Source organism: Aythya ferina (assembly GCF_964211825.1).
Source record: "Aythya ferina genome assembly, chromosome: 9".
Lineage (NCBI taxonomy): Eukaryota > Metazoa > Chordata > Aves > Anseriformes > Anatidae > Aythya > Aythya ferina.
In genome coordinates, this window is record NC_140305.1 from 12025835 (window position 1) to 12040351 (window position 14517).

At 39.8% G+C, this 14517-nt stretch overlaps 1 protein-coding gene across 12 annotated transcripts in view; it reads left to right on the forward strand.

The window, feature by feature from the left end:
• Nucleotides 1-11372, forward strand: part of ARMC8 (armadillo repeat containing 8) — a 63796-nt gene extending 52424 nt beyond the window's left edge. For all 12 annotated transcript variants that reach the window (XM_084529216.1, XM_084529221.1, XM_084529220.1 and 9 more), the window contains 7 exons: nt 1640-1732; nt 2235-2384; nt 4246-4341; nt 6013-6108; nt 6515-6587; nt 7906-7999; nt 8797-11372. In XM_084529216.1, coding sequence (XP_084385342.1) covers nt 1640-1732; nt 2235-2384; nt 4246-4341; nt 6013-6108; nt 6515-6587; nt 7906-7999; nt 8797-8830 — 636 coding nt within the window. In that variant the 3' untranslated portion in view covers nt 8831-11372. The remainder of the gene's footprint in view (nt 1-1639; nt 1733-2234; nt 2385-4245; nt 4342-6012; nt 6109-6514; nt 6588-7905; nt 8000-8796) is intronic.
• Nucleotides 11373-14517: the final 3145 nt, after the last annotated feature.

Genomic DNA, 14517 nt, shown 5'->3' on the forward strand with positions numbered 1-14517 from the left:
TCAATATTTAATAAAATGAGATGCTTTCCCAAGTCCGAAAAAGTTCTTACAGATAGTGTTTGCAAGACTATGGTGTATGTGGGTTCCTGTTGGGCAGTTTGGATTACCTTGTTTTGATCAATTGATCTTGGTGGTTTTAGTCATCTCTGAGAAGACAGAAAATGAACTAAAAAAACACCAACCACAGCTCACTGGCCTGTGGGCTTTCTTGTTCGTACCACCAGTCACAGTCAGCTTAGTTTTTCTACTTCAAATTGCAGTGGAATACTGAATTTTCTATCAGGGCACATGGTTCACGTAAAATTATCATTGCTAAAACAAAATACTGCTTGTGCAAAATAAAGGAATTTTTAGAAATGTTAGATTTGAAAGCATCTGTAAAGCATCTAATTTTTATTTGATATATTGATTTTTTTTTCTCCATGATATTTTCAAAATTGTGTGTAAATTAGTAGTCGCTTAAACAAAATTGAAGTGGATCTTTATTCTAACCTGCAAAAAAAGCTTAGTCAAAAAACAATTTTGGAATGTCTCCTATCTGCTGCCCCTGTGGAGAATTCCCTAGGAGCCAGCCGACCACCGTGTCCATAGAGAAATCGCGGTTCCCTGGCAGCTCATTGCAGTGCACAAGCACCTGGGACCAGATGAACTTCGGCACACATTGCTGGCTGGTTGTTACAGGCTGGCTGCTCTTCAGAGAGACAATCCTCTTCCTATAAAGTACAGCCTTTTATGTACACTTCTGATCAACTAAGGTCTTAAGCAGGGGGAAAATTAAACAAATTTCTCAAAAGCTCACATGATGTTCAGTTATTCATTGCTTTTGAAACAGTAACTTCTGAAGCTTAGCACCTTATACGTTAAAGCCTCATATATCATTGGATGCATCCTAAAAGGCATGATCCTAAAAAGCAAAAGCACATGAGCTCTTCAGGGCTTAGATAAAACTAGTAATCTTCAAATTCAGTTCAGCTTGAAAGTAGTTCCAAATTTAACTATCATTGCATTAATCAGTTTGAAAGAGAAGCTGTGTGTCTGTTTTTCTTGTTGCTTAAAGATGTGATACTATGAGGCTTTGAATTTTAATGTGATTGTTAAGAGCAGTCTAGTTTTCTTGTGCTATAGTTTTTCTGTTGGATTTTAATTTGGTCTGATTACTAAACATGAAGTTTAAAAGTAAAGAAAGATACCAATAGCTTTCATTGTCCATAAACACTTTTAACCAGTTACATACATCCTACCTGATACTCAGAAAATGTAATTGCTCGAGGAAGGCAGTGTTTTTAGAGAGCAGCCCAAAACTGAAAGCTGTTGGGGAAAACATATTTGCTTACATGACTGTGGCAGATACATAGATGGTATCACAGCAGTATGTGCATATATACAAGTGTACATGCATACAGATGCACATGAGAATAAGGCCATGTTGACACGAATTTTTCATAGAAACTTACTTTTTAATGCATATGGATTTAGAGCATGGCTTGGCCAGTTCATCAGAGTGGACTGAACATTTTGTAAACTGAAGAATAATAAATAAAATACAAAAAAGTCTTGCTTATATATATTTAGTTTTATATGTATGTCTAATTATTCTAAGTAGTGTTTTAAAATTTTCCTTCCCACCTGTTCATTTTAGCCTATTTTAGAATCAGGAGCCATAGAACTTCTATGTAGTTTAACACAGAGTGAAAATCTTGCCTTGCGAGTGAATGGCATTTGGGCTTTAATGGTAAGTAAAGCACTGTTGAAATACTTCTTGGAATTGCACTTCTTAAAAAGGTTGTTAATGTGACCTAAAGAACTTCTGAGTTGTTACTAAAAATAAGTGAAATCTGGCTTGTCTTTCCACCTAATGAAAGAACAAAAACAGTATCAGTCTGGAGTACTTCATCAGTTAGTGATAAAATAAAACCCTTCAATTCTCATACCACTTTGGTTGCTGTGATCAGTCAGGGAAACAGTCAAGCAGTATCAGTAGTGTGCCAAAGACAAACAATAGACCTGCTAATAACCAGGTCAACACAGTCAGTTGTAAAAGTGCATGGAAATTTAATTCACTGCATAATTATAAAGTCACTCATATGAGGACATCATAGTTCTTCATAAATTCAAACATTTTCAGGATTAGTTTAAAAAGGATATGTTTGCAGTTAATAATCTACTAAGAGTGAAAAACCCAAGCTTAAAGTTTAAAAAAAAAAAAAAAAAGGCAAAATTTCTGTCTCTTTCAGAATATGGCGTTTCAAGCAGAACAGAAGATCAAATCAGACATCTTACGAGGTCTGAGTACAGAGCAGTTATTCCAGTTACTTTCTGATTCTGATGTAAATGTTCTGATGAAAACTTTGGGACTGCTCAGGAATCTTCTTTCTACTCGCCCAGTAAGTAGAGCTGGAAACAGACTTTCTGACTGTACAGATGATACAAATTAACTCTTATTCTTGCTGGTGAAACAAAGATTTTGGCTGAGAATACAAATTATATTTCTGTTTGATTGCTCTTTGATACATTGCTAAAACAGGCCTCTGCTTTGCATTTATCCAAGTATCTCTAAACAAATGTGCAAACCAGTGTCAGAAAAAGTTTGAAAGAATTCTGTACATTCACTGGAACTTGGTAATTATCAATTACAGAGCTAGACAGTTACATTTAATGATCAATTCTGTTGCATGTAGCTTTCAGCAAAAACATTTTGTTGTAAGTCTAAATGCCTTTCTGTGCAACTCACCCAGAACAACAAGAGGGTTGTACTTGTCAATCAAAGTGTGGAGAGGTACTTATATTAAGTAGACCTGTGTTTCTTCTTTCTTGGCACCTGAAATATGGCTGTTCTTACCCAACTACATGGAAAGTACTGGCTTTTTGAATTTGACTGCGGGATTGTGCACTTAAAAAATACATACATTCCTTTTACACACTGAAATAAAATGGTTTGAAAATGTAAGCCCATGAATTGTTTTTGATGGTAAGAGGTATTTGTGGAGGAAAAGGGATAATCCCCTGTAAAGAAAAAAGGGAAAGTATGCGGCAAACATTTGGCAAGGCAAGGCAAAGTTTTTGTGTGTGTGGGTGTGTGTGGGGGGGGTGGAACCATGAAGCCTCCACTGTGCGTTTATTCATATACTGTTTTTACCACAAAAAGGTCACTGCAAAAAGTCTTCTGATATTTGTATTCAGTGAGTCTCAGTAAACTTCATAGAAAATTTGCTCTGTCTTAATGTGAAAATTTTAATGTGAAATGAACAACCAGTCATTCATTAAATTGACCCTGAGCTCTGACAACAGTCACTTAGGGTGTTCCTCAGCTGAAACTGTCTTAGCTTCACCTGCTGTCTGTAGCATACTTTGGAGCCAGAATCAACCATTATTATTCTGTAACCAAAACTTCATCCAGAATAATTTACATGGCAGCTTTTGAATCAAGTTTCATTACTAGCAATTTTAAGAAGTCCTACAAGAATCCCTATCTTTAAGACATTCCATCTTAAAAAAATGTAGTGTATATTGTGTGTTGGTAACCTCTAGTGGCTGTTTGCTGTTGCTCCTGAGTTTTGTTGTGAGTTCATCATAGTTTAGTTGCACATTTTTCTGTTATTCCTCATGACTTATTATATTCTAGTATAGGTGTTTATAGTTCCTAAGAAAATGGCCCTTTATCTGTAAGTCTGTAACCTGGAAAAAGTTTTCCTAGACTACAAGTAATTTATGTACCTTATCTTTCTGAATCCTTTAAGATTTTTTTTTAATGTGGATATCATACCTGTAACTGTACAGTGTTTCAGTAAGTGTAGCACAAGTTCCAAAGGATTTAAAACAAACAAACAAACCGAACAACAACAAACAAACAAACAACTTTCTTACCTTCTTTGAGATCCTCCTGTTTTAAGAGGGGGAGAGAAGGTGGTTCCTTCCAACTGCAACATCATACCAAGAGCTTGTGTCCCCTACAGGATTTAATCTTCAGACTGTGGCCTCTATACAAGTGGGAAAACAGTGTTTTTCCTACAGGTTTCAGTGAAATCAGAACCAAGGCTTGTATCTTGCCTTCTGAAACAAGGCAAGGCTTCAAATGAAGAGACATATTACAAAGTTTTCCTGTTGTGATAGACTTTTGGGTTTGGGAGACCCCACTATGAGCTAGGATTTTTGTGCAGTTTTGCTACTCTTTAAGTAATTCAAGTAGGAATGCTACTTATTTGTCTGGAAAGTTACGCTGACTGTGTTTTATCATTGCTTTGGCAGCACATAGACCATATAATGAGCACTCATGGGAAGCAGATCATGCAAGCAGTCACCCTTATTCTGGAAGGGGAGCACAATATAGAAGTCAAAGAGCAGGTATCTTTTTTTTGTTTCATGTTGTCATGGCAGAATACAATTTAAGAAACACCTAGAAATGCTTACTGCTCCCAACATGGCATTTTTGTTTGGGATTATGATGTGCTATGAGCATTTTACTGAGATCTGTCAGTTTAAGAAGTTTAGTACCTACAAGAACATTCCTCTTCAGAGCATGTTACAAACATGTTTGAGTTCCAGAATGTTTTTTTAAATTTGACAAACAGGGGAACACTATACGTGAAAGCATAAGAATTAAATCTAAGGTAGTAGCATGGCAGCTAGGGGGTGGGAGGAAGAAAGGAAGAGAGTAAATCCTTTATTTCACGCTGAGGAAGGTTTCCTGGTTATTTGCTTCTACAGCAGCTGTTGGAACAGTCAATAATAAAGAATAGTATCGTTACTTGCCTTGCTGGCAGCAGTGCATGTTCTGCTGGGAGATGTGGTATCCCAGCTGTGCTGGATGCCTGGGGGAGCCAGCAGTGATTGAAGGAGAGGAGGCGGCAGCAAGGAAAAAGAGTGCGTTGCTGTAGCCCAGAAAAAGGTGGGGAGGGACACACTCAATGTGCAAGAGGAAAAGGAGATTGTCAATAGGGTAAAGCATCCCTGTTTTTATTATGGCAGTGTAAGGGGGCCAGCTTAAAGGGATACTTGCTGTGGGGATGCTACACCAAAAGTAAGAGGATAGAATTATGCTGATTAACAGTTATGAAAGACAAGATGGAAATGGGGCTCTCTGCAAAAGCCTTCCTCATACAGGGCATGTGGTGATGAATAATGGTGGCAGTGAGAAGCTATGGGAGATTCCAAAGGGTTGCTTTGTCTTAGGATGGGCATTGGTAGCAAACAGCATGGCAAATAGCTGTAAAAATGTAGGTAAATCCAGACGGTCTAAATCTCTGCTCAGTAAGGAATGGGCTGAAGGTAGAGAGGTCTTTGGCCTGATCATTCTGCAGTGCTCTCCCGTAGTCATCCCTGCATGTCCAGAAAATATGGCTGAGTTCTTCCACAGCTCTTTGGGGAAGAATTTGCAGAGCATCTCCCTGTGCCTCCTGAGAACCAGGAAAGCTGCCTCTGCAAGTCTTAATGTGATATGCATGTAGTGCCAATGTGGGCTTAGTTGCTTCAAGGTTATTTTGTAGGATTGCTTCTATAATTTGCAAGAAATAATCAGATGCGTTAGTAGTTCACTTGTGTTACCTCTGCAGCTAAGATGTGTGGCTAGACTTGGAGGAGGTGGCATTATTACTCTGCTGGATCAGCAGATACACCTCTGTTTTTCCCTTTCCTGACCTGAAGAATTGGATGGATTTTTCTTTTTTCCTAGTTCTGATACAGAGTAGAGTACTTTACTTTCCAATGTATCTTATCTTTTCTATGCACTGCATATTTCCCTGACAGACTTAAAATTTTACTAATTTAAATGAATTAACGAATGAGGCTTTTTATTTTCAAATGGCAATGACTTGATTTTTGCCAGGGCTGTTCAGCCACAGCTGTTAATTCTTTGGCATTGGCCCCAAATGTAAGCAAGCTGGAAACTTCAGATTAAAGATATTAAAACTAATTAAATGAATTGTTTGTTACAAGTTCAAAGCTGTCAGGAAAACTGTATAAATCATGAAATGTGATCTGCAGCCAAATAACTTACCAGTTCTTTTTTTCTTTCAGACATTATGTATACTTGCCAATATAGCAGATGGAACAACAGCAAAAGAACTGATTATGACCAATGACGACATCCTGCAGAAAATCAAATACTATATGGTATGGGGGAATTTCTCTTAAGGATTTTATGTTGGTCTTTTGCCAGAATGAAAGATAGCACTTTACCATGTATTCATGTAAATCCTTATCCAGTATCATGCACTTAACTTTTATGTACCCAGTTGTGTTTTAGAAACCACGGCGTTCAGCTCTATATGGCAGAGTGATACTGAAAGTCTGATTAAAAGGAAAATCCAGTAGTTATTTCTCATAAGAATGTTTTGGTGATCTAAGCAATACCTTTAGACCTCTTAATAAGCATTAGGAAGGAATTGGCTACTGAAGTGCTGAAGGAAGTTACAGATAAAAATTTGTCCCAACTTCGCTACCTAATTTATTACAAGATGAATGTCAAAATGTAAATGTGAGAAATACTAAATTTGAGTACTATTTTTTCTATATTTAGAGTCATTCAAATGCTAAACTTCAGCTTGCTGCCATGTTCTGTATATCTAATCTCATATGGAATGAAGAAGAAGGTAAGAAAGCCTCATTATTAATACATAGACAAGTTACTACCCTCATCAAAAGGCTAATGTAACACACTACTCAGTACTTGCAGTGCACAGCACAAAGGGATCCAAAGCATAAAGGGAGATGTCATTATAGGTATATTATGGAAGAAGTAAGTGAGGTCAGGAGGACGTTGAGGAAAATCACAGAATCACAGATTCTGTGTAATTCTGTGTAAATTGTAGACTGTGTAAAATGTGGAATTGTTCCAGGGCAGGAAGGGGCGATACAGGAAGAGTGTCAGTAAAGAGGAGCTAATGAGAGTCAGCAGTGGGAGGCTTCCATCTGCAGCATTCCGTAAAACCTGAAAATTCCGTAAAACCTGAATTGGAGTGAAAGAGAAGCCTAGTGGGAGAGCTTCCAAGTCTAAGGAAGCTGTGGAAAATTGTCGTCAGAGGGAACAGGTTCACTGGAGAGGACAAATGGCAACTGATTAGGAAAGGGACTATTTGGAAAGGAATTTCCCCCAGCATGGATGACTTAATTAATGGGTTGGGCAGTGAGAGTCTGAAACCAGTAAAAAGATTTGTGGGTGAAACTGGAAGGAATGGAGAAGGTGTTCAGTAAGAAGAGTCGTGGTCTGGAACAATGGAAAGTAACCAGGAGGTAGATGAAGGATGCTTCTGCACAAAAAAAATGTGATTTTGTTGTGAGGAGTGGAGAGGGCAAATGGAGGCCTTCATGTGGAACTGGAGGGAATGGTGAGGGAAAGGTGGGTGGGAGTTTGTGTGCTTTGAGGAATGGTGGAGCTAGGAGGAGGACCTTGTTAGATGGATGATTTACAGATCTTCAAATTGACCATGCTGCTCTTCAACAAAGAAATTGGTGTCTCTAGGGTATCTTTTTCCTACTCGTATTCCACATTTCTCAGGTGACAGAACTTTAGTCAGCATGTGACACTTAGTTATGCTTCTGGTGGTTCTCTGCTCGCAGGCATTCCACAGTGCCTCAGACATATCTCCAGTTCTCTGCATGCAAATCTGAGAGATGAGAGTAAAGAAGCTTGACTTCAGTTGCTTGCTTTAGGATCAAATGTGTTCAGGTTTTTGCCTTCAAAAATTTCTCTTCTTTGCACTCGAGCACACTAAAATACAGAAAAGAAACTAGAGCTCCCTTTTGAAGTAGCCACAGCTGGGGGAGTTTTTCATTCCTGCATTTTAGCCAAACTGTGTTCCATAGCACCTCCTTAGGCTGTTTTCTGCTGCCACTCCTTTCTTCTCCTTTCTTCTGTTCTGCATACATTATTTTTGGTGGTATTCCCAATGATGTGATTTATTGTTGTAGGTTCACAAGAGCGCCAAGACAAACTACGAGACATAGGAATAGTAGATATTCTACATAAATTGAGTCAGTCATCAGATCCAAATCTGTGTGACAAGTAAGTATAAAAAACATAAAAATCCAGAAACAAGATTAAACGGAAATCTTTGCTTTTAATTACGTTATTTTCTTCTGGGTTGCTGAATTGGATTGGATCTTGGAAAGGCCAGTTAAAGGCATGACAGCATGGTTGGGAGGTGTTGGGCAAAAGGAACAGCAAAACACTTCAGGGTGTAGTAAACACTGAATTAACTGAAATATTGATAAAACTGCAACCATAGATTTTTAGGAGGTATTCTTAACAAAATGTTGTGAAATGTTAGGTCACATCAATTGCAGTCCTATGCTGACTGCTGCTTTTCTACCTCTCACCTCTGTTGTATGTATTTAGTAGGGGCAGTCTGACTAACTTGCCTCTAGTATGTTCTGAGTTACTGATTGTAGCATTGGATTTCTCAGCTAAAGGACCTGCTTTTCATGGTGCATCTGTATTACAGAAGAATTGCTTTTTACCAACTGAAGGGAGATTTTTAAAAAAAAAAAAGTCTGTTGATAACAAGGTTCAATATGCTTCTTAATTCCCACCATACTGGCCAGTTGCTAAGATTATGCTGAACATCTTATATACTTGATGAGATCATCTTATTCTTAGGTGTAGAGTGGATTCTTGGTTACAGCCCACACCGAACATTTCTGCACCAGAAACTAGATTCTTCCAAACTGAAGGAACCAGCTACTTGGCTTCCTTTCACCTCATTAGTTCATCCTCCTCCTTACTGGCATAACACAGTTTTGGACAGAAAGTTGATGATAAAGCTGAACCCCAACACTTAACAGGTTGTTCTTCTCTTGCAGGGCGAAGACAGCACTCCAGCAGTATCTTGCATGATCAAAGACTAATTAAATCTATGGACACCCCTCATGTCTACTTAAGGAATAGCAGGAGATATTCCTGACTCCTTATATTTGCACAAGTCACCTTGGGCTGCATTTTTCTCAGGTGCAGGGAGCTGCTTTGCAGAAACAGTTTAAATGATCAGGTCTCCAGTGCACTTGAGAATTTTTTTTGAGGTAGTTTCTTTACTCAGAGGACTCTTGGGGGGTTGTTTTGTTCTTCTGTTTTTTGTTTTTGTTTTTTTTCCTGAGCTACCTGGACTTTTGAATAGAACAATCAGTCGTCATTTTCCTTTTGGGCCTACAATTTTCTGCTTTTGCTGCAGCCTGCGTGTGTGTGGGTGTGTTTGAGTGTGTGCGTGTGCTTGGATGAATGTGTGTGGGTGTGATACCTCAATTTTGTTTTTCCTTTTTTGTGTGAAAATCTTTTTCTACAGGTTTTCAAGGGTTGACCATTGTTTGCTGTACGAATACTTCAGTGAATTATATACAGTTTGAATGAAATGTTATTTAAAAAAAAAAAACTGTTGTATCCCATAAAGTTTATTTTGAATTTTGAACAGATGAATGTTTTTAAGTAAAATATATGCATTTCTGAACTTCAGCTTAACTTAAATTATACTTCCTTTCTAAAGAGGAAAATAGAGGGAGACAGTAGGCCCCAAATTATAAGCAGTACATTCTGTACTGACAAGATCCAAGAGGTAGCATTTTGCTGTCATACAAGGTCACTTGGTACTAGTGATATACTCAAATCAATGGAATGGGTCAGCTGGATTGCTTTAGGTTCCTGTACAGTTTTTAGAAGGCTCATACTTTAGAGTTAGCATGACTGACTTTTCTGGAAAGGAACAGGTGGCTGCAATAACAGCATGCATAAGCTATTGCTTTAGAAGCCAAGGATTTGCTCAGATAATTGCTGAGGGGTTAGTTTATTTCACTGGTGATAAGTATTTGCTGATCACTGATATCAATAGAGTGAACAGCATCTTGCAAAAGCTTTCGAGAGACCAGAAGAAGCTGGCAAGCAGTGATTAAGGGATTGCTTTTGTTTTGCATCCTTTACCTCCAGACATAGTTAAGTGGCTTACAAATTATTTCCATTAACAGGTGCATTAAGTTAGGGAAAGGAATGGAAAAAATACAATTTTTTTCTTTTTACTCAGTCACATTGCTATAAATCTTGTGTATATATGCAGATATACACACTTGCATGGATTTGGATACCTGGATTATAAGGGAGGGGATTTTACTACATTCAGAAGCTAGATTGTCCATAAGTTGCTGAAATTGTGCCTGTAAGTGTGGAGAAAAATTGTGAGTACAAATGAAGAAGACAGTGTAAGGTCAGGCTGGAACGCAAGACCCACCCAGTGGTGGCAGGGGTCAAATATGCATAGGAACAAATGAGAGCAGCAAGGAGCTCTCCTTCATGCAGTTTCAGGGTTCTTGCTTTCTTCCCGTGTCTACTTCTGATTTCAGTTTAGACTATAGTTTTAATAGTCATAATCTCCAAACACTATATTTACGTAGCACTAACGGGCACACTAAAGATTGCAGCCTATGTCTTAAACCAAAACTTTCTTGTGTTACGTTGAGCTTCAGGAAGGCTGCAGCAAGAAGAGAGGTCTGTAACTTTGCTAACCAATTCTGATAAGTATCTTAATCTTTAATCCTAATCAGAAGGTCAAATTGTGATAGCCTTACTTTTTTTCCAAGGTAACTACTTGTGTCAGAAAACGTGACCACAGTTTGGCCTGGAATTTGAATGTGCTATGTATCAGATAACTTATCACATGATTGCAGAGGAGATATATACATTTCATGTAATTTCTTCCACTCTTGAAAGACAAATAAAAGTAAGCACCTGACACTTTTTCCCCAGGCATTGCAGTAAGCGACTGGCAGTTTTTTAATGTCCTTCTGCAATTTTTTTGTGATGGACTTTGGGGGCTGAACAAAAAGAAAAGTGAAAATATGTGAGAACTTGATAAATATCAGTACCTCAGAAGTGAAGACTTATTTATAAAAATCAATCATATTTTTTTGCTTGAACTCGAAGAAAATTCTGAGGCAGATATTACTAATGTAAAACTTCAGTGTGCATCTGGCTTCTAAATTCACACTCCTGCTATGTACGTTTAGGAACTCAAGTTCTTACATATCTCTTTTCCCCCTCCTCCTCCATTCACGTTTCTAAAAACAAATCTAAGTTTGATGCTATAAAACTTCGGTGCCTAAAAGTGTTCAGAAAAAAAGGTGAGTAAAGTATCTATGTACATCTTTGAGGTTGTTTCCTGAAATTCTACCAGAAAAGATTTAAGAAAAAAAAAAAAAAAAAGAAAAAAAAAAATGCTCAGACAATCTCGTTGCTGCATGAGAACAGTTGACATTTTCCACAGGTGTGAAGTTGATAGGACAAACTGTTGGATGAGAACATTTTTACATTCAGTTAAGCTTTGTGAATAATTTTTGATGTTGCTATAGGTATGTACAAAAAGAAGAAAATACTGTAAATAAAAAGAACTTTACCAGAACATCTAGGTTTTTCTGAACTTCATGGAAAAATCTGAGCTTTCTGTGCCATCTTCTCCACTGCCTCGTAGCTGCTAGCCTGAGACTTACAATGGGAGCAAACTTGTTGGCCAGATGTTTACCAGCTTTTTTTGGGTGGCGGCATCTTGTGAATTAGTTACAGAGTTGCTTGCATCACCAAAACAAGTAGAGCTTGTCTGAACAGGATACACATCCTCAGATTTCTGGTGTCCTTGTGCCATCTCTCTTCTAGAAAACCAATCATAATCAATTTTTATATGTTCTATCTTTATATCTCTTCAGAGAGTCCAGTGATGATGGTCAATCTGTGAACATGTGTCCAAAAGCACAGTTTTGCGTGGAGTTTGGCATGCTAGTTATCTGACAACTGGTATGCTTGGTTGTACCTCACCTCCCCCAGCTTATTTGGAGCAGTCTCTCCCACTCAAGTCAAGTGAGACTTAAAATTTGCCTGTTGTTCCTGTCACAGATTCACATCGTGGTACTGAGAGAAGCTATGCGATGTGCTCAAAAGCATCTTGTATCAGTATGTTTTTAAGGCAAGCATCTCATATCTTTTAAAATCTATTTACAGATTTTAGCCGTGTAGTAATTGCTACGCCTCCAGCATGAAACTGCTGAAGCATAAAGGCAGAAGAATAATGGAGGTGCATGAGATTAAATTCTTGAAGATTACAAAATTGGTTTACTAAGAGGACTGTCTAGCAATCCTGAAATGTAAAGACATGATAGGTGTAAACATGTAAAAATCCAGTTGTGGCCAAAATGATCAGGACTTTACTGAAGGCTGAGGACTTTACAAAAAGCTGCTGGGGGTGTTCAGGGGTGCAGCTTGCTCCTCTGAGCTGGTGCTGGAGGCACTGGGCAGTGTCCCTTGGGCTTGGCAGTGGCAATGAGGGAGAGCAGTGGACGTGCCAGAAGCCAGACTTTCAGCCAGGAGAGACCTTGTCCAGCTGGAGGCCGCAATGAGACAAGAAGCCCCGTGAGGCCTGCTCCTGGAGCCCGAGGACCCTGGGCACAGGAGTCAGCAAGGGTGAGCAGCAGCTCTGCCGAAACTGGCATCGCCCTGCGGGCCTGACTGCAACCCAGCAGTGCGCTCTTAGTGCAAACGAGGAGGGGAGAAAGCTTTTAAAGTTGAGCTGCATTTGGAGTGTGGCCAGCAGCTTACTCCTCCTCTGCTCGGTGCTGGGGAGGTCAGGGCTGGCTCCCGCGAGGGGAATCACGGAGGTGACGGAGCCAAACCCTCCTGGCTGCAGCACTGCCGAGCAGGGGGAGCGGGCAGGCTGTGCTGCTGCTCCTCCCCGCGTTGCCAGGGCTGCGGTAGCAGCATTGGGGTGCTGCCAGCTGCCGCGCAGGTGCTGCCAAGCCCCGGCCTCGGCCCTTCTGCAACTCTCTTGGGACTTGGGACGGGGTGGGGGGCTCCTGCTGTGGTTTTGGAGGTGTGTGGTGGTTCAGGCCCTGCAGCAGCACTTCATCTCCAACCCCACACCTTTTGCATGATGTGAAAGGCAGTATGTCCCGGCGAGAGGAGCAAAGACAAGTGAAAAGCTTTCTCTGTGCTGCAGGTTGGCCAGCAGCTGGATTCGCATAATTAGAAGACTTCTGCTGGGCTTTGCACTGGGGGGTGCTGCTCAAAGGACCCTTGTTGCTGTAGAAGAATGGCTGCAAAGAGAAAGGAGGTAGTCCTTCAGGTCAGTAGGAGCCAGCTGTGATAGAAATGCCTTTTAAAACATCTTTTAAACTCACAACAGTGGGAGGAATGATGTTCAGTCCTAGGGTAACTTGCATTCTTCTGGCAGAGCCCTATTGCGAGGACCTCGTGGTGGAAAAGTATTCCTGAAGGCAGGTGGGAAGCGATGACAAGTGAGCTATGTTCCCCAGAGCCAGGGTGCAGAGAGTTCCCTGCAGGTTGTGTTGAAGGGCTGTTAACGTGCTGGCACCGTCCTGCGGTGTGGCTGCTTTCAGAGAACACCCATGGATGTTTCACAGGATTGTTCGTAGCACTTCCAGAAGTAGAGACCAGGAGGGGAAAGGGGCATTCTCCTGGTTGTTTTTTGAGTCTCTCACTGAATGTTTCTGACCAGTTCACTTATTTAGAAAGGTTGCTGCAAAGCTGGAAAAAAAAGTTAGGAGGTGCAAGAAGAATTCAAAGGCTGAAAAAAACTATTTCACAATGATGCACAGAGTAAATTTTCCCTATTTACGCTGTGCAAGAGACCTCATGATGCTTTGTTAGGAGGAGAGAGAGGATTTCTGAGAGCAGATTAGCATGCAAAATCATAGAAAAAGCCCAAAAGTAGGTCATTAACATCTTGAAATTTTGAATGAATTTCTTCACACAAGAGAGATACTGAAGGAAGAAGTACATAACCTTGTTTGTTCACTGTAAGAATTGGAAAACATGGGGTGAAAGTTTGAGCGTTTGTATGAGAAGGATGATCACTTTGTTGAGCTAGAAATTATTTATGCTACTTGTCTCCCTGTGTTCGTATGTGATGGGGAATGTAATTTAAACAAGATTTTTCACCTTTGGCAACTGAATATACACCCAGTTTAGGAGAGCCTGGCCTAGGCTTGCAGGAATGTGGTTGTTCACATCTGCAGGTGGATATATATGAACCTCGTGTGGGACACAATGTGATGTCCTAGAAAAGTTCTGGTTGTGTCAGAGAAAAGCAAGTCCTAGCTGCCTCTGGGCATTCAAATTAGCAAAGCACTTTAAACAGCCTTGGCATTGCTTTCCAAGTCCATCAGTCGAACTCGTTATTGCGAATTATAATCATCATAAATGAGTTGAACTCATTAACATTCTTGAAACACTATGAGGGTGGTCCTTGCACTGATGACACCTGGAAAAATTACACTTCTTAATTCTGCAGATGTTCTCTGAAAAAATTAGGCTTTGGGTCATATGCTGAACAGGAAAACAGAGGTGTTTGAACAACTCCCCGTTCTCTGAGTGCGGTGGGGTGCTGGAGAAACTGTACAGTGTGACCTCCAGTAACGCCTCTGAAAATCTGTAAAAGGCTGGCCGCTTAATTTGAATGGGAATTTCCACTCTTCAAATTCTTTATTTGCAATTTTAACAGTCCTTTAATGTGTGTTGGTGTTAATTATTGAATAGTA